General features: G+C 36.0%; 4 protein-coding genes across 4 annotated transcripts in view; 1 reads left to right on the forward strand and 3 right to left on the reverse strand.

The window, feature by feature from the left end:
* Nucleotides 1-279: 279 nt before the first annotated feature.
* LOC21407509 (diacylglycerol kinase theta) lies at nt 280-2,540 on the forward strand. The gene is made up of 3 exons (XM_024164358.1): nt 280-813; nt 1,441-1,802; nt 1,940-2,540. Exons 1-3 carry the CDS (start codon nt 414-416, stop codon nt 2,054-2,056), a joined length of 879 nt encoding a protein of 292 aa, XP_024020126.1. The 5' UTR covers nt 280-413; the 3' UTR covers nt 2,057-2,540.
* Nucleotides 2,541-2,715: 175 nt separating this feature from the next.
* LOC21407510 (squamosa promoter-binding-like protein 14) lies at nt 2,716-9,270 on the reverse strand. The gene is made up of 10 exons (XM_010096191.2): nt 8,158-9,270; nt 7,509-7,702; nt 6,387-7,222; nt 6,168-6,242; nt 5,940-6,047; nt 5,711-5,828; nt 5,431-5,566; nt 4,715-4,859; nt 4,005-4,607; nt 2,716-3,903 (listed from the first exon to the last, which is right to left on the reverse strand). Exons 1-10 carry the CDS (start codon nt 8,679-8,681, stop codon nt 3,514-3,516), a joined length of 3,129 nt encoding a protein of 1,042 aa, XP_010094493.1. The 5' UTR covers nt 8,682-9,270; the 3' UTR covers nt 2,716-3,513.
* A 7,194-nt stretch (nt 9,271-16,464) lies between these two features.
* On the reverse strand, nt 16,465-20,636 carry LOC21407511 (proton pump-interactor 1). The gene is made up of 7 exons (XM_024164324.1): nt 19,441-20,636; nt 19,187-19,345; nt 18,885-19,064; nt 18,558-18,752; nt 18,193-18,291; nt 17,470-18,105; nt 16,465-17,262 (listed from the first exon to the last, which is right to left on the reverse strand). Exons 1-7 carry the CDS (start codon nt 20,032-20,034, stop codon nt 16,924-16,926), a joined length of 2,202 nt encoding a protein of 733 aa, XP_024020092.1. The 5' UTR covers nt 20,035-20,636; the 3' UTR covers nt 16,465-16,923.
* The window catches only part of LOC112091243 (acidic repeat-containing protein-like), a 2,031-nt gene continuing 1,544 nt past the window's right edge, over nt 20,156-20,642 (reverse strand). The window contains exons 3-4 of the mRNA XM_024164333.1: nt 20,236-20,592; nt 20,156-20,170 (exon numbers count right to left, since the gene is read on the reverse strand). Coding sequence (XP_024020101.1) covers nt 20,156-20,170; nt 20,236-20,592 — 372 coding nt within the window. The remainder of the gene's footprint in view (nt 20,171-20,235; nt 20,593-20,642) is intronic.

Raw genomic sequence — 20,642 nt, forward strand, 5'->3', positions numbered from 1 at the left:
TTTTTTTTTTTTTTTTTTTCCCCCCTCATCAAATTATACACGTCTATGCTTCTTCGTGTTGCCTTCCAAACGAACATATTAATTAAATAACACCACTCATGTCACCATATATAACACAATACAGCATAATCAAATATATGCATATACATACATACATATATACTATGCAGAGAAGATAATATTGTAATTAATTCAAATTCTATTTGTTGCACGTCAGAAGATCAGAGCATGAAAAAATAATTATATCCATGTGACATGCATGCATGGACACTAGATCCTTTTTGAAAAGAAAGACTTAATTGGAACTGTCATCTCCAAATAGTAAAGGATTTTTTGAGCATAAATATGGTGCCCTCCTTTCTAGGGAATTTGCACAAACCAAAGGGAGAGAGAAATTAAGAGCAGATCACAACATGAAAGGTAGCAATTACAAGGCCAATACCATAAAAAAGAGCCGAACCTTTCAGCTAACAAAGTCCCCTACAATGGATTATAATAATCAGTTGCCTGCAAGAACTGCTACTACTAATATCCAAGCTCCGAAAAAGCCTGCGGTGGTGGAGTTTCCGACGTCTCCCCAGCTGATATTCGGCGAGGAGATGCTCCACTTCGGCCACCCTCGGCACCCGTTGTCGCTGGTGAAGCTGCCGGACCTCTTCACCTGTGCCGGCTGCAAGGAGTACGGATCAGGGAAGAGGTTCGTGTGCCAGCAATGCGATTTTCAGCTTCATGACTTCTGTGCCTCTGCTCCCCCTACTCTTAAGGCCCATCCCCTCCACTACCAACACCAGCTCATCCTCTTTTCTAAACCAGGTTGTTTATCATCATTTACTTCTTCTCTTTTAATTTATTATAACTGGTAACATAATTGGAGGCACAATTGTTACCGCTATGCTAAACCTGCAATTTATCGTCGCCACTTTTCAATCTTCATGAATATATATCATAATAATGCATTAATCCTAATTTTTCTTTTCTCAATCTCATTAAATCACGGCTTTAACGAGGGTGATGATCATGGGCAGAACTACGCATATTTTATCTAAGCGGCATGCTGCCTTCATTGAGATTTTAAGTTTCAAATTTTCATCTGTAAAAATAATTCAGTTAAAAAATTATATATACTTCTATTCAATCTGAGCAAAAAACTCGTGTTTCTCCTGTACTGCTTCCTAACTTTCGATAGATGGATCCTAATTTTTTTCTCTCCTTTTTTTAGACTGATTTAAATCACGGACTTTATGATGATGATGATCAGGCCGAAACTGCATCACAAATTTGCTTTGTTTTATGTCGTTTATTAAAAAGAATATACTGTCTTTTGTTTTCCTGTTTCTTTCATTTTTATTTTTATGTCGATTCATGCTGAAATATTCCTTTTTCCTCTTATGTTTATCAATTATATATAAAATTATGACTGACAATTATATATGAATGCAGTGAAGGGCCAATCAAAGTGCGACGTGTGCAACAAGCCTTGCAAAGGGTATGCATACAGATGCAGCGCATGCAGCTTCCAAATGCATCCATGTTGTGCGATGCTTAAAACAGAAATGAGTTTATTGTTGGCGCATGCCCACACGCTGAGGCTGCAACCAGCGGATCAGCATAACAACGACGTGCACTGCGGAGAATGCAATAGAAAGAGGTCGTCAGGCAGGGTTTACCACTGCACTTACTGCGGTTACCACATCCACGCAGTTTGTGCCAAAGACTTCATCAATGGTCTCCGTGAAAACGGCATCAAGCCTATAGAAAAACCCAACAATATGCTCGGCACTGCTGCTCGCCTCGCCTCTCAGGCAAGATCAACGGCAAAAAAACAAAAAACAAAAAAAAAAAACTACTGATATTTTCATAGATACCGATCGATCCATGTATTCCTAATTTCTTTAAACCTTATTTTCATTGGTTAGTCTTAATTAAATTTCCTGATCAGGTGATGATTGACTTCATTGGAGGGCTGATTGAGGGTCTGGCTGAAGGTGTTGGACAAGTCATTGTTCAGGATGCTGCCAAGGGAAGGTCCAACGCTGCCAGAAGATCAGGAAATTAATAACAACAATAATAATTATTAAATCATCTTTATCAATTATCAATATCATCGTATTTTTGTTATTGTTATGCAGATGCGCTTTTGATATTTCTACTAAAAGGACCAGATATATTGATCCGGCTTTATTCATATATTTCTGGGTTGTACAAATCACTGCTCTATGTAACCTGATCGACTATGTTTAAATTTAGGGTGTCACGTATAGTATAGTTGATGCATGAGCCTCTGGATATATTCAAATATCTTCAAGGATATCGAGATTGCAAGTGAAGAACGCGTGAATTTGAAGCGACAAGAAAACTCGTCAATTTATTCCGACTTTGTGAGCTTGTTATACTAGTCGTGTTGTTTCATGTGTATTGCAGATATATTTGACAAGAAATATGTAGCTTTGCAAAGCTCTCTGTTTGGCCTGAAATTGAAGCTATATGAAGCATATTAATCTCCAGAAGTGATTAATAGCTCTATGATGAGCCCTTTTTAATTCCACACTTATTTCCAGATGGGTCAAAGAAATTGATGCTTTCAGCAAGAGAAAAAAAAAAAAAAAAAACAGAGAGGAAATTGATTGGAGACGATGAAAAAGTCAATCATAGATAAAGGAAAAAAAGAGTACCAAGATACATAAAGAGCAGGCCTCCAAAAGAATACAGGAAATCTATCGAGTTAATTGAATTTTAAAATAATCAAATAAGTCGGATGGAGACAAAATGGGGAAAATACACTAAGAGGTCGGAAGATATAAGAATACACGCGTCCTCTTAATATACCTGAAACAAAAATATCTCTCTATTCAGTTGTACAACAGTGTCACTTTTGTGATTGATCTCCGGATCAACCTTACAGTGACGAAATCAATACACAAAGTAACTTGGGGGCTTTTCTATATCCATAAACTGTAAGGAAGAATAAAGGTGTAAAAGCTGGCGGGGGGAGAAAAAACAGGGTAAAAATGCAAATAAATTAGTCAAAACCTTTAATAACAGTGGAATTTTTCATGCTCCTCGGCCTTCCTCTTCCTTCATATTGTGGTTCCCAAATTTTCGATTTTTCACTTCAAGCTTCGACGCTTCCGATAAAATGAATTTTGACCCGGATCTCTCATTCACATACAGTATAAGTATACACTCCAAAGGGCGAAAAAAAACGACCAAAAGAAATAATCACCTATTTGCTTCCAGAGGAAAACGACCTCAAGGGCCAAAATCAAGATACCAAATATTAGGCTGTAACAACAATCTCGAGCCGCCTGACTAGCGTCATACTCAATCTCTCAGGTAGGTCGATGCCGATGCCGATGCCACAGCCAATGCAACTCCCAACTATATGCTGGGTCCCACGTAAAACCATTTCCTCTAAACCTTCCAGAGCAATGGAGCATTGACAGAGAACTTATACCTGGCCTGCACTCTTGTGAGCCAGCCCAAGTTCTTTCATAACCCATAACATATTAAAGATTAAATCGTGCCGTAATCCAAGTTCTCCCACTTGAAGGGAGCAACAGAGCCAATGTCTGGAAGGCCTCGCAAAAACAGGCAAACGCAAACACAGACAGCAGCAATCGCAAGCATCGAATGAACATATGGACGCTGCAGCAGACCTTGAGCACCGGGGACCCTCTTGTAGTGTCTTGTTGCAGCAACGGCACACTTGGCGCAAGACTTCCTGCTTTGTTTAAATTCAGTACTCATCCCATTTCCAATTGTCACAGTAATTTGACCACTTATCTTTTCAGCAAGTTTCCGAGCCACCAGCATGTTATAAGACTGGTTATTTGTCATCAAAGCATAAGCATATGGAGACTGCCCATTAGCATCCAGAAGGGAATTCCAAGAATTAAATCCAATCTACAGAAGGGAACCAAACAAAATATTAGATAAAATTTGAAAACACAATGCGGTATATTTATGCTGTTGTGGAAAACTGTTAAAAGTTGAACAGAAGCTACCTCCTGTGGGTCGTTTGTTAAAGCATCAATCAAATCGTCTGAAGCCGACATACAAGCAGCCAAATGCAGAGGTGTAATGCAGCCAGGTCCGGCATGATTTGGTGGAAAAATATACTTCTTAGAGACAAAATTAGAGCCAATCACCGAGTAATTGATAAGTAAGTCAACCATCTTCCTGCACCTCCTTTTTACCGCCCGGTGCAAGAGCTGAATCTCAGAAAGCATCTCCACTGCATCCCCTGATAGTTCATTCCCATCTAAATTTCTTTCTATCAGCATATCCAGAAGCGTTTTGATCAAAGCAGAACAGTTTTTGTCAACAGAAAACGTGAGCAAAAACTTGAAACGGCCAAGGGAATAATCAGGACCATCGGGAATGGAAGAGGCCCTTTTACGTTGGAACAGCCATCCAAGTTCATTCAAGAAAAGAAGAACTTCCTCCTTCGACCTCGGCCGGCCTTCATCGGCATTTTGGTCTTCTGCAATCACCTCACTAACTTTTGCCTTCCCATCGAACACGGACTCAAGGATTCTCAATTCTTGACAAATAGAAGCATCAGCTACTATCACTGGAAAGCTATTGCCCTTCAAACCATTTTCCACCTGTTTATAATAGCAACAAAGGTCTAACTACGAAAAAATAGGGAACTGTATTTTTAGATTTTACAAAAAAGCAAACTAAGGGCAATACACAATTATTTGACTGCTACCTCGATGAAACAGCGACCGAGAACACCAGGAGATGCATCATGAATTTTAAAACCACACAAGTTTATCTCCTCATACATGGTGCCATGAGAAGTTGATCCTGTAACCTCCTTTGTTGTGTAACCACCCATGTAGGTGCAATGGATCCTGAAAGGTTGTGAACTGATGAGTCAGGAAATTGTCACAGATAATAACAATGCAAAACTGCACCAAGGACACATTTACCAAACGGTAAAAGAATGTAATGGGAAACGTAATGGGATTGGAAAGGAAAGTGAAGTGTTTACTTGACTATTTGATGGTGTAATGGGAAACAATCTCATACTCTTTCTTATGTTTACTAAAAATAGGAATAGCAATGTTATGAATGTAATCACTAAAATGTCATTTTACACAATTTTATAATTATGCCTTGTATAGTAATTCTTTAAGGGTAGATTAAGTAAATTTAGCATTCATTCCCTTTGACAAGGAATCAATACTTAAGGGGGTGCAAGGATTAACATTTCCTTTTCTCATTCCCTATATTGTGTGGGGCCCACTAACTCTCCATTACTAATTTTGTAAGTAAACACATTATTAGATGGGAAAGGGAATCACTCCTCACTTTCTCTTTCCCTTTCCCTTTGATGCAAAGTAAACATGCCTGGGAAGTAAGCCGAAAACTGAATTTTCCCTTTGATGCAAAGTAAACATGCCCCAAAAGTATTGTACTTACTTGGTGCCAAGATTACTGAGATTTCTTCCCTTCAATATAAGGGTAGTTTCCTGCCCACCCACAATTGCCAAAGGGGAAACAGAGATCAACTCTGGGGAACTCCATGTACTCCATGATTTGGATATTCTAACCTTCCCTGAACATTCATTTCACAGAAACAAACATCAAGAAGCTAATCATGTCCGCACTTGCATGATGAATGATCCATTGAAACACAACCTATTTCTGATGTATTAATCAATAATAAAACTACAAGCCACCCTTTAAGATTCGTGCTTACCATCTTTATGGGATGCTATTTGCCTGCCTGTATGAACCAAAAACCTTCCACTTCTCCAGAAATCAGAAGCTGAACTCTGTACCAAAGAATTGAGATGCTGAAGCAGGTTATCTTGAAGCTGCAAAAATGTAAAAATAATAATAAATAATTAAAATCAGAGACCCGTTCCAAGTGATCGGAAGTTAACTAACTACAGAACTGAGATCAAAGAGTTGCAAAATCTACTCACTTGTTCCCATGCAGAAGATGGCATCGAGACATAAACTGATATAATGACACAACCAGGCCGTATGTAGCTCTCCATCTCTGACGGACTGTTCGAAAGCCAATTGAAAATCTGGGAAAGGAAACATTTTCAGAAAAAGAGTTGAGCGTTGCAATATATCATCTTAGTAAGGAAGATGCGAGAAAATAACAGCAGCTAGCCAAAGCCCAAAATAAACAATAAACTCCACACCTGTGTCCTCAACGTCCCAGGTAAATGACTTGGATCCTTATTGAACAGTTTAAACATTATTCTTCCAGTGCGATCCTGTTAAGGACAACCATGACATTAGCTCCATTCAATAAAGTGTATTCATTTACCAATATAGTGACTTAGCAGTAAATACATAGAAATGTTCGTGAGTGAACACATGATAATATTAACAGTAATAATATGTACTGGAAACACCACCTGCACATCTGAATTCAGGCTAGAAGGTGAATGATCTGACCCGGAAGAAGTGTACCCAGCGTGATGGGGAACACTTAGAGTGGAACCAGCATCGTTTCCTTTATTTGACCCTCCGAATAGGTCAAAGGGCATGTTACAACCATGAATCCTGCTAGAGTCAACGTGAACATTAACCTCTCTGCCTGCTGATATCTTCTCAGACTTGACAGTTTCTGCCATGGTCTGCATTGGAAACAGCTTTTGCACCACAGGAGAAGAGGAAGGAGATCTCTCTTCAATGGGATTACTGCTATCAGAAGAGAAATACTTCCTACTAGATGCCAGTTTCGGTGGGCTGTCGTTCTCCGGTGACGAGCTAAAGAGTTGTAATGGCAAGTTAACTCTCGTTTCTTGAACCTGGCAATCCGAATCCTCCATAGGTGACTGGTAGCTGGTGCTACTTCTATCTCCTCCAACTGAAGGAAATTCTTGTGGTGATTGCTTCTGCAAAATGGGACCACTGGCCTGGTCATTGCAGTTCATCTTAGTTTTTCCGCTGTCGCTGCTGTAGCTGCTCCTTTGAGATAAAACTGCAAGAGAATCAGGCGCAGATGGTGCTAGAGTAGCTGAAAGGACAGCAAGTAAGTCCATTGTAGACTGAGATGTTCTTCCATTCAATTTTTCGTGATGATCCGACGATGTTTGTTCTGAAATTTTCCTATTCAAACTTGCCAGATCATGCAACTTTGCAGCAAGGTCCACAGGCAAAGGTAAAGAGTTTATCTTACTAAGAATCTGAAGGAGCTGCTCTTTGTCCGGTAGCTGAGAGCAACTAATATTTTTCTCCTCGTTTTTCCCTATTATAGTCATGGCAAACAAATTTAGCACAACATTTTTGGAGCATTAAATATGTGAACACTAAATTTAGTAACTACGGATATAGCTCAGCAGTAAATCCACGCCCACTTCCAACGTGGGCATTGGAGAAAAATTGTATCCACCCCCTCAACTCTAAACGTTGAGGTTTAGAGTTCGAATCAACACTATTTTTTTTTTTTTTTGAATAATTGAATACACTAAATTTAGTATTCCATGATTTGGAACATAATCATACATCAGCGCCAGAATATAATAATCATTTACCTTGTGCACGAGCGACAGCAGCCAATAAGTTAAAGATATCTATATGCCCGTTGCTTCTATTATCTCGGTCACCAGGGAGAATTAGCCGGGAGGCAACGTCCTCTGGTTGGGTTTTCCTCCTTCGTCGGTTGTGCCCAGCAAGTCTTCTTCTACAACTTCTCTTGCCTTCGTCAAACTCAGAAAGGGGATGAAACCTGCAGTACGCAACGAAGACATGATTAGTAACCACGGGGAGCAGAGAGAGATAAAGATGATGCAACCTGTCATTTCCGAAAAGAGCAAATAATCAACCTAAGGGGCCTCATTTGGTAGGAGGGAAGAGTAGAAGTAGGAATTAACATGGAAGGGGCGGATAGTTATTTGGAAAGAGGAATTAGAGGAGGAAATATATTCGGTTAAAGATTGAAAATCTCTATGACTAAAGCTGGAAAAACTAGATGAAAAAATCTGAGCAAAAAGTGAAAAATCCTCCCAATCCTCTTTGTTTTCCTCCCCTAAATACTATACCTTTCTTCCTTTACCCCTTACTAAACACAGCCTAAATCAACAGCGAGGCTTTTACTTACTTGAATAATCAGCAAATTTAAACACAAACTCATAATAGATCAAGAATTACTAGCAAAAAAAATTTCATCAGGGAAAGAATCACCTGCTGCACTGCTGACAGAACCTCTGCATCTGCTGGGCAACAAGAGCTTTAGTGGACTTACTATGGAGCTCACACACCTTGTGTCGGCGGTGATAGTCCTTGGCGTTCGACAGATCTTCCTTGCAGTTGTCCACCTGGCACATCGGATACGTGCTGTTCCCGGGAGAACCGGACCGGACTCTTTTCGTCGGCCTGGAGACGACGGCCGGTTCCTCCGAACGCGCCGCAGAGATCAAGCCGCAGCCGAGATTCAACCGGAGCCTCTCGTCGTCTTCGTGTCCGGCGGCGACCGGAGCTTGTTCCTGTCTCTTCTTCTCGTCAGAATCGAGGGGTTTGGCGACGAATCTGACGGCGTCCCAGTCCCAGAGCTTAGGGTTCCAATTTTGCTGAAAATTGGGGGTCGGATGATAAGGGAGATCCCGCTTCTTCGCCGCCGTCATCACCGGCGGCGCGTCGCGATACCGACTGGTGAGGGTTTGGTGGATGAATATCGGAGCGGCGACTTGGGCGCCCACCTCTTCCATCTCCTTCCCCAAAAACAGAAACAAAAAAAAAAATCGATTCTTTCTTTCACACAAGAACACCCAGTCAATCAGACTTTTCAATTCCTGAAAATTTTCTCGACTATTCTACCTCAAAGTCAAAGCAAATTCGGCAATTCTTTTCTCCATCATGGATTGAAGTTTCCGGAGCAATCAATTTCAAAAATCGAGCGTAAATTTCTACATATGCATACCTGATTCTTAACTGAATCGCCTACCGAGAGGAGAAAAATCAGCTCCATAACTTTCCCTAAAAAAATCCAAACTCCATCCACACAGAAATCTTCTTCTCAACCTCCCTCAAAAATCAGAAATCTATTACTCCGATCGGAAAATCTGTCTCCTCCAACTCCGATCTAACCGCAGAGAAAAAGGATCGTAATTCAACGTGTAAACACAGGGAGAAAATCTGCTCAAGTCTTCCGCAGAACTTCTTCTTCTTTTTTTTTCCTTTTATTATTTCTCTCTCTCTCTCTATTTTCTTTTTTTTTTTCCTTTTTCTTTTTCTCGTAACAAACTTTCTTTGTCTGCTCTCTGTGTGTGTCTTAGAGGGAGTTGGGGCAAAAACCGTAAATTGAAGCAACGCTGGGGTTTTAATGGGGAGTGGACCGTACCATACACCCATCGAAGAATCCAAGACCTTTCCTCATTTTTAATCCTCTTTTTTTTTTTTTCGTTTTTCTTTTTAATTTTAATTTCATTCTTCTCTTTTTTGCAGAAGATCTTTTGGAGTACTTTTTCTTTTTTTGCTTGAAAAAGAAAATGTTGGAATTGTTTTTGGAATATTTACAATGGAAGATGATAAAAGTGAAAAGGGTTTGTCGATTTTGTCTTAATATTGTTTTGCAGACTGAAAATTATTTTTCGGTTTCTTTTTCTTTTTTTCTAAATGAGAAACAGAAATATAAAAAAGTGTTTCCTCACTTTTTTATCCTTGTATTTTTTTTTTTGACCTATTTTATAGCACTAGTAAATATTACAGAACTGCTAAAATACAATTGATAAATCTAGTTACAGTTAAGAAAGTAACATATAGTTCACAATGTCATATATTGGAAAGCATACTAGTAAATTTATGACATTTAGCGTAAAGAACCGCAAACATATATATATTTTTTTGTTTTATTACAGAACTTTTATAATATTTCGTTGCGTCTAGTTACAGTTAAGAAAATATATTAGATTGTAAACAATTTCACTTTTTTAAGTGGTCATTACAAAAAAAAAAAAACAGAGAGAGAGAAGAAAATAGAGATTATTGTGCACTTTACGTAAAGCCCATTTAAGAAAAAGATGAGGAAACAAAATTGGCAGCTGAAAACATCAACAACAATAATAACAAATGCGGAAAGAAAACTCCACAAGGCTTAACCACAACTTTGCCCTCTGGCGCTCGAGTCTCGACTACTAAAATTAACATTTTTTTTGTACTTTTAATTAATTAATTATATACATTATCAAATACTAATGTTTGAGCATTGGCGTGAGCATTGTATTGTGACCGTCGTATCATTTTCTATCCATTTTGATGGCGTTAATGTCTTTTTTTTTTATTCGGATCATAGTTCGTAATTCGCTACAGTATTTTCTCTCGTAAAAAACACACGTAAATTAAAAATGATTATTAATTATGATTCTAAATTTATAAACTAAACTAAAATAAACATCCCATTAATATTTGCATGGGCAGAAAATGACCACCTAATTAAGAAACGTAGACAGTGAAGTGGGGAGAAATTGAACACTTTTTCTTTTTTCTTTTGTTAAGTGACGTTAATTTCTCCTTTTGTATCGGTAGTTTTGCCCTCTTAATATAAAACAAATTTTCTTTCGAAAATAAATAGGTTATGACTAGATAAGAGTAAGGCTGTATATATATGTGTGTGTGTACACATATTTGAAGGGGCTTGAGATTTTTAAATGAAAAAATAAATAGTTGTGGCACAAATCACAAAGAAAAAAGTAATAACAATGGTGGATTGAAAATGCTAACCTCAAATTCACATAAGGCGGTTGAGGATTATGCACTATCTAGATGTGTAATCCTCCCATGCAAAGTTATTATAATGAAAATGTAGCAAAATAGTGAGAATTGAAAGAAAGAAACAAACAAAGAAGGAAAAAAAAAGTGTATGGAGAGAAATGGTAAGGAGTGGTTGGAAATGGACGATGAAAGTGGTCCCAGGCCCCAAAGGTCGCAAAGTCAGGGTTAAGTCCGTCAAAGATTTGGTGCTTTTTCTAACTCCATTTATTTTCTTGGTGTCTAATGGTTATCTTTCTTTCTTAATTAATTTAATGAAAATAAAAAGGTCCATTAGTTGCTTGCTTCCTAGAATAAGAACAAGTAGAGAGAGGGGGAAAAAAAAAAAAAAAAAACATCGAAATGAAACCGCGTGGTTTGGTGTCGTGGGCGTCACGTAAATGCCCCCCCTATTACCATTAGGCATTTTACTATTAGGCATCCTTTTCATATTTTCACACTCCCGCATTCTCATGGCAGCCATTGGCAATGGATGATCATGTTGATATTATAAAAAAATAAATAAATAATAAAAACATAATAAACAGAATTAAAACAAAAACAAAAAATAAGAAAAGGAAAAAAAAAATCCGCCAATGGCAATGGGATGATCAGGTTGATGTTAGAAGTAATTGTTGATGATCTGGTTGATGTTAGAAGTAATTGTTGATGATCATGTTGATGTTCATGTGGGACTTCTCTTCTTGTCCGGACAGCAACGGTACTACTAGTGTGTGGGAGTGGGAACCAGCTGTCTTTCAAGTACATTGCATTTTCCAATTTGCCAATTTCCCATTTCCCATTTGGCATTTGTCATTTGCATCTTTCTCTCCTCCACTCCCTCCTTTCCTCCTATTCCTATTCTATCATTCCATTGGATTACAATTATTAGATTCCCATTTCCATTTCTGCCAAACCCTCCAATTCCTATTCAACCCGATCAAAACATAAACTATAGAAATCGAAGATGCCCAGCCCAATTATTTTTTGTTTTTGTTTTGCTAAATTTTAACTATATGCGTAATAGTATTATAAAATCATCACAAACTAAAATAAAATATAAAACTAACGATATTTTATGCGCTCTGATATCTTTTAATGTGTTCTTCTCGTAATTTATGGCCTAATTTATTTTATTGATTTAAATTTTTAATTTTAATTTTATTATAATTAACAAATTTTATAAAAAATTATATCTAATTTTTTTTATTTTAATTAAAAATTTTTACATAAAAATCAGACGTAGAAGACAGGCCCTAGAATGAAACAACGTCAGAGTCATGTACTACTGTAGTTTGGAATGTGATTGTGTGAGGCCGCAAGCTGTAAATAGTTGTACTGTCCTTCCTTTTTTTTTTTTTTCCTTCTTTTTGCTCGTTGAATAGCTTATGGCTGTGCTGTACTTGGATTGCCAATTACGCAATGAAAAATAAAAATGAAAAAGAGTATTATAAAAATAAGGAGCCAAGTTGGAGTTCATAGGGTTTCCCTTTGGAATCTGATTTAAGCAAAGGACCACATACCTATACATAAAAATATTATAAACTGGGTAATTTTTATTTGTTGGTTGTATGTAAATCAAAGTCATGGCAAAGACGAATTTGTCAATTCACCAATGTTAAATGCTAAAATTATTTAGCGAATATAAATATAATAACGTCATGATAGGTTGTAAAAGAAATATCTTACTGGTAGGACTTTTGAATAGTTAGATATGTCGGTTAGTTTTGCACGCTAATGTTTCGAAACATACACACTAATGTTTAAAAACATGCAATACTATCTTATCATAGAAAGCTCAAAAAATATCTTAAAAATTGATCATGTATCCTTTCCCTAAAAAGGAAATAATTATTTAACATTGTTAGGTTCTATTCACACACATCTCTTTACTCTCCACACACCATTTTTTATTGTAATTTCTTATTAGAAAAAAAAAACTCTAATGTAAAATGACAAAAAAAGCCGATTATAATATAATTAATTAGACAACTAAATTTTAGTATAAAATAATGATATTTTATTGTACATTTTGTATTTTAAAATTTTTAATCATACCTCAATAATATAATAACTTTGTTGCCTTATTTTTTATTTATTTTTATTTCTTGAATCATATTACTATCTATTTTATATTTTGGAGTATCTTTTATGTTTTCTAAACAAATATTTTAATAAAATTTCTTCCTTTAAAAAAAAAAGGCATCATGCCTACAGCTTCAACTAAAAAATAGAAAAATAATGCTAAAATAGAAAATTGAAATAAATAGTGGGTGTGAAAAGAAAATTGAAATGATCAAGAATTAATAATCCTATGAAAATAGTTTGGGGCAATTTTAGAATAATAGGAGTATGTAGAAAGTAAAATTTAACCATTTTAAAATTATGTGGGGTGTGTGTTTAGAATGGGGTGTGGAGAGTAAAAGAAGATGTGCGAGTAGAACCACCCTATAAATTATGATGAGCATTACAATTTAGCAGTCCAAAATTCAATTTGGTTGTAATAAATTAGATTTTATTGAATTGTTTTATGTTATGATGTGTTTATTTAATTTATAATTTTATAACGATAATATGTTTTTTTCAAGAGTCCTATATTAGAGGTGAAAACATAGTCTTAATTCATAAATTTCGACACTTATAGTTTGGATTGGGTTGGATGGCTTTTAGATTGGTAAGGGATTGAAGCTTTTCCAATTCAAATGTTTTGTTGGTTGGTTTATAAACCAACCCCTAATTTGTAAAACCCAATCCATAAATAACCTGATAATGTGTTAAATGAGATGGCCCTTTTTTATTTCAGTTTTTAGGATGTAAGGTTTGGATTCACTATCTATATCTCACTGATAGGACAATGTAAAACAACTAATTTGATATCCTTCATAAGGTTATATGATTATGAATTGTTTGTGCAAATATATGAAAATAAATAGCCAAAATTTGATACATTTTATGCATTCATAATTAAACGGCGCATAAATAAATAAATTCCTATGAAAAAAAAGGTACATTGATGTAGATGTGGCTAAAAATGTGAATAGAAATTGGAGGTATAATTGCTCCGTTGGAGGATGCAAAAAGCGGTTTAGACGTTTGGATGTGTGAAAAATTGTTGAGGATTCGAATTTTTAATTATAATTTTATTATAATTAAAAGTTCTTATAAAAAAATATGTTTAAGATTACTTTTAAAACTCTTAAAAACACTTTATACAATAAACGATGCAATTATAGTATTTAGTAAAAGTATATAAAAGTAAATTGCACACAAATTAATACACTTTTTAAGTTATTTTAAGAAGTTAGAATGCATAGCTTTTAGATTTAACTTATGTTTCTGCTTTTATTTTAAGTAAAAGTAGTGATTCTATTAAAAGCGCAATAATTATTTTAAAGGTACAACAACTTTAAACTGACCCAAAGTTACATATAATGTTTCTGTTATTATTAAAAATTATCATAAAGTCACATCTCAGTTCGAATTAAAAATTTAAATTGGTGAACTGAACGAGTTAAATTAATATCTTTTTCATAGAACCATTCCCTAATACAATGCTATATTTAACACATTCAATATACACTTACAAAAAAGCATCACATACGGTATATATTAGCACCAAGTATAAAATCATTAAAATTTAATATTTTAACACATAATATTGTCATTTTAATTTATTTCATACAAATTTCAAAACTTTAATTTCTAAAGTAATAAATTACAAAAGTATTTTCCTCTTTTTTTTTTCTTATTTTCGTCTAAAAATGGAGAGGCACTACGACTTAGTTTGGTAGTGCTGTAGATTTTGAAAAAATTACTTTTAGTTGTGTTGAAGGAAGAAGCAACTGTAACAAAAAGCAGCTGAGTGTTTGGTAACCTATAATTATAGTATCTGTGATGGTTCCAAAATCAATGTAATAACGTTTGATAAATTATGAAGTTAAATTGCTGTAGATAGTTAAAATTACGATTATATTATATTATACTATACTATAATATATATAATTACAATATAATATATATTTATTATTATATTTAATATAATAATAAACTATTATTATATAATTATGATATTATTTGTTATAATATTATATTATATTATATTATATTATATTATATTACGAGTTTGAATTTTAGATTGAAAAGTATGTAAATTTTAAATTTGAATAGGGGTATTATGAATATTATGAAAGTTTTATTAATTGTACTATATTGATTCGTGCACAATATAAATTATTTCTGATTTTAACTATAGATTCTTCAAAAAAATTTAAAAAAATATTTTTAAAAAGATTTATTAAACACTAAAATTAACTTCTGTTATAAATAAAAACTGATTTTAAAGGGAAGATAATACCAAATTAAGCCTGCATATGTATATGGAAGAAAGAAGAAAAGATTCCATGGTTGCTATTTGAATGGTACAAGTAGACTAAGGTCTCGTTTATTTTGTCGATTCGAGTTTAAAATTTAAGTTTTATTATAGTAAAAAGTTCTCAGAAATAGTCACATCTAACTTTTTTATTACAATAAAAAACTCTTATATAAAATTATATTTTAATTTAAATTATAAACTCAAATTAATAAAGTGAACGGACTTGAGTGGAGACGAGTGGACCAAACCGATGGTGTACGACTCGATTCAGTGTCAAGTCTCAACCCACGTGCATTGTGCACCCCTCTCTCTCTCTATCTCTCTCTAGTATGTACGGAAACATGATAAGTTTGATAACATCACATCCCAAGACAAATTCTTGAGATTTTTAGGAAAAAAGCAAAACAAAAAACAAAAAACAAAAGTGGGGGTGGGGCTGGTGGGGGTGTCTAGCTTTTAACCTGGCTACTGCACGTGTTCCGCGTGCTACTAATAGTAGAGCCCGATACTGAAAAGGCTCATCAGCCCAACCACAAGGACGCCTTCAACTGTCGACGGACGCCCTGTTTTTAAAAAGGCTATCGAGTTTTTGCTTTTAATTCTCTTACCCTTCTATTCCTGAGACAATGCAATACTTATTTTATATTGAATTTTAAGAGTAATCTCAATATTTTTATTTTTTATTTTTAATCGAATAATTATACTAATAAAAGAATATTAATAAGAATAAAAAATAAAAATTTAGACTTATAAGAGTAAATTTTCTGATTTTCATTTTTTTTTTTAAATAAACTCTAAAATCATTGAACTTAGTATTCTTCCAAAGGCCCAAACTAATTAGGCCAAGAATTTAGCGCACCTTGAAATTTTAGAGCGTATAAAATCAGAATCTGTTGGTTGGTTTGGACATTGGAAAAAACAGACTGGTTTGCTAGTGTAAGTAGGTTAGTGTACAGGGAAAAGGTCTGGAATTTTTGTAGCCAAATTAAGCTCTTTGCAAGAGTTTTCTTCCCTTGAAGATGATTTCTTTTTTGCTGAATACTTAAAAGATATGCAGAAGACGGCAATCATTATCCATGCGTTCTAAACCACGTGAATTACCTTAAACATCTTGCCAAATTCCTTACTCTTAAGTTCACTTCTTACATTAGGAGTAAAAATATTAGAGCAACATTATAATTTTTCAATTCTACAGAATTTACAGTCAATATAAATGTATTTATAATGCTGTTGAGTAAAAATATTAGAGCAAAATAATAATCTTAGTTCTACAGAACCTACAAAGTCTGAACATACATATACTTATAACGACGACGATGATAAAAATTTTCATAATGATATCAATTATGAAACGAAAGAAAAGAAGTGTTCCCAACAAAGTGTAGTAGTAGCCTTTATTATATGCCTTTCATTTCGCAAGGGCCAAAACCAATCCAATTCGGTCTCTCATATCGCTTTCTACAACATTACCCAATCCAATCCTAACTACCAAAATAAAATTTGTTTATTAGCAACAAAAATGGAATTTCTTGCTTCTCACTTTAAACTTCATATAAGAAAAACGTGAATAACAACAAAAACAATAAAAATAACTCAATCATTTATATAACTCGCTGCAGTTCAAAGAAATGAAAGAAAAAGAATTGCTTTTATGGTAACCGAATGCAAGCTAGAGGAAAACAAATCCTGAGAAAGACGCACCAAAGAATTAGCATCTATATATTATAATAGTATAATATTATCGTGTATATGATGAATATGTTATATGATATATATGTATCTCTCTATGGGAATGTCCCACCAAACTGTGTTTTATCAGATGTAATCAGAATTCAGAAACCGAACCATTGCATGAAGCTGGGCCAACAAAAGAACAAGGCCAAAACAATGGCGACTGCAAGAGTCACCCACATCCATGGCTGCATCCTTGTCTTGCCCCTGTTTCGGAGCGGCGGTGGCATTGCCACGGATCTTGTTCTGCTCTGCTTTGTAAACTGCTGTGCTTTCTGAGGCCTCTTCATTACTGTCGCAGGTTTCTCAGACTCTGGCTGAGCTCCATTACTAGGAATTTCTGAGCTTGGAGTCGGAGCACATTCTATTCCATCCTCATTTCTAGTCTCTATTCCGTTTGCTTTCTTTTTTTCCTTCTTCCTAGCCCTCTTTTCCCTCTCCTGGACCATGTCAAAATAAAAGAAAAATTATACATCAAGCAACAAAAAAGCTTTGACACACCCACACATATAAATATAAAATACTATAATTACTTATGATTCATGAAATAGAAGTAAAAATCCTGTTTTAGATCGCAGTGCTCATTGCTCACTAGAAGTAGTAAAATACTTAACTACTCAGAAGCCTAGTCTAGTTGTGAAATTTACCTTCTCTTTCTCTTCAGCTTCCTTCTGTGCTTTAATTGCAGCCCTGGTCTGGGCCTTCTCAGCAATTCGTTTCTTCCTCTCCATTGCTTCCTTAGCTTTGGCCCTCTCCTCCAGCTTGCGCTGCTCCTTCAACTTAGCTGCTTCCTCTTCTTTTCTCAATTCCTCTGCCTTCCTGGCCAGCTCCTCTTCCTCCTTGCTCCGTCTAGGCTGCTCTTCTTCTTCTTCTTCTTCTTCTTTCTCTTCTTCTCTCGCCTCCTCTTTCCTTTCATCCTCACCAGAAATAGTTACAGGCCTAGTCCCCGACAAAGACGCAAGTTTTGCAGGCTTCTTGGTTTTAGCCGTTTGGTTCTCTCTCTCCACAACCTTGGCACCGGATTTAGCATCATCTAGTTTCTCATCTTTTGCGGGCACGTATTGCTTTTCTTGTTCGGGAATTTTGGTTAATGACACCGAGTTGTCCTTGGTCGCTCTGTTATTTATAACAATAGCATCAGGTATAACAGGTGGCGCCTCATCAGGGCCAAGCGATCGACCATCCAATGTTCTCAGCCGCCTAAGTGTACTCCTTGTGTTGTAGATCATGTACTCTCTCCGGAAATCATCATTTCTGTTCCAGAGTTCCATAACTGTCTCCAGCTAAATAATTGATTATAGTTGTTTAGTTAATACGCTTGAGTTGACTAATAATAAATACTAATAACATATCAAATTCTACGAACACACCTGATCATTGCAAAGATGTTGCAGTTGTTCCTTATCTCCACTCAACGCTAACTTCTGGGCTGCACTTAAAGCGTCCTTATACCTCCAAAAATGCTTGTTCTGGAAATTACACGAAAAAAGGGGTCAGTTATTTCAAAATCACAACCCACCCACTCCACAGGTAAACCGTAAAATCATGTGATAACTGAAGAATGAAAAGCTCTTTCATTTAAAATATGATAACTGACAAAACCACAAAAATAGCAAAGGCATGAATCCTCAATCCCCACCGCTATTGCTTTCACATACTCAAACATTTTCGAAGGAATCTGGAAAAGCAAAAATTAGGAGGAGAAAAAGTTGAGCAAATATAAAAAGCAACGTACCCTTTCATATTGTTGTTTCTTCAAACTCTGTAAATGTGCATATGCCTCTTGACGAACATCATTTGCATCTCTAAACTGGTATACCAATTCATTCAGCTTCTCGTTTTCAACCTTAGATTTCTTCTTAGCAGTTTGTGTAACTTCCTCAGCTTTGGTGAGTTTTTCTCTTTGTGAATCCAACTCTTTCCTCAAAACCTGTAAGGATGGAAAATCAGAAAATTTTCAGCTCCTCAACCATCTTCAAATTCCATATTTTTCTTGTTTATTGAATATGCCTCACGCATTAGTTACACAAGTAGAAAGAAAATAGAAAGTAAAACTATGTACCTTCGAGTGCTCTTCAATCTGGTCTTTCTGGTCCAAGGCCTGTAGAACTTCACCCTGCTTACCCACGTTAGAAGAGATATGTTTGCATTGTTGCTGTAACTGTTCGATTTCACGAATTATGTGCTTTTCTTCCTTCAAAGGCAGGGTTTCATGTTCTATTCTGTTTTTCATACTGCGTATCTGTACATGAGCAACAATTTAAAGAAGACATACACAATAAAAAATACATCAATTTTGAAACCACAGAGATAAATCTAGCAGTATCATTAATCTCTCAGAAAAATAGTGAAAGAAAACTATACCTTTTCCTGAATATCCCCAACTGATTGTGCATTCTTTACTTTGTCTATCACAGATTGAACGGAATCTAAGCGCTGCCTTGTTGACTTAAACGAGTCTCGAGCAGCTTTCTCCTCCGTTAAGCAAGCCTGAACCTTGTCAGAACACTCCTTATGAATGACCTGATCAAATAAGAAGATTTCATAATGTTTAGTAAAAGAACAGGAAAAAACCTTCAATCCAGATGTGCTAGGGGATCATTTGCATAGATTCTTACCCTTTGCTTCTGAACTTCGGCATAAATAGCCTCCCGGCTTTTAGTCCTCTCTTCAACTTGTACCTTGGTATGTTCAATCTGTTCTCTTAAATTTCCGTCATCAAATCTCGGAATCTTAATCAAATATAATAGCCTTTTTCCCCCTTCAACTGCCGCATTCTGTCCTTCCAAAGTATTATCCGGGAGAGTTGTTGAGGCTTCTTCGTCCTTCTGATTTCCATCAATATCCACATTCTGTCCTCCTAAATTTTCTTGGACCGATTTTGGCGTTTCATCCGTCTGTTTCCCTTCAAAACACTCAGCTTCTTGACAAGTTGATTTCAATTCTTTTCCTACATGTTCAAAATCAAGGTCACCATCTGCTGCAATTCCACTGTCCTTGTCATTGAGTGCATTATCAACTTCCGACTCTAGTTCAATGGAAGTATTAGACATATGCTGATTGTCCCCACATTCAAGGCTCGTGTTTGAGATAGCAGATTCTACATCTATGGCATCAGCAGATGCTTTCTCTTCACCTCCATTGGAAGCACCGCAGGACTCGGGATTGGAAATCACACCATTAGCAGCACACTTTGACTCGGCATCATTCATAACAGGACAATTCTGAGTCTCAACAGGACAAGAATCATCCGGGTTTTCGATGCTTTCTTGATTCGACTCTCCAGTATCAATCTCTGATGTCACATCCTTAGTAGGCAAGCTTTGACCACTTTCAAGAGCTACATAGCTGCAAATCGAAGAAGAGGTCAAGCTTTCGGAATTTTCAGAAGGCCCAATTTGTTCGGTAACAACAGCAGTCTCTGAAAGACTCTCCTGAGCAAGGCCAGGAGGCAAGTCCTCTCCATTTTGTTCCAATAAAGGACCCTTAAAAACTGCTGTTTCTAAGGTTTTATCAACTCCAGTACTCGAAGGTGTTTTCAGACTATGCTCCCCCAAGCTCTCTCCATCGTCTCCTTTGAATTCTTCGACAGGAACCCCTTCAGAGAAGCTAGACAGTTTCTCATTATCAAGAGCTGTAGGAGGACCATCTTGTTCAGTACCAACAGCAGTCTCTAAAAGAGATTCATGAGCAAAACCAGCAGGCGAGCTCTCTCCAATTTGTTCAAATAAAGGACCATTGGCAACTCCTGTTTCTAACGTTTTATCTCCCTCAGCAGTTGAAGTTGTTTCCAAATTATGCTCTTTGGACCCTTCAGCAG

This window comes from Morus notabilis, unplaced genomic scaffold, assembly GCF_000414095.1.
Source record: "Morus notabilis unplaced genomic scaffold, ASM41409v2 Scaffold314, whole genome shotgun sequence".
Taxonomy (NCBI): domain Eukaryota; kingdom Viridiplantae; phylum Streptophyta; class Magnoliopsida; order Rosales; family Moraceae; genus Morus; species Morus notabilis.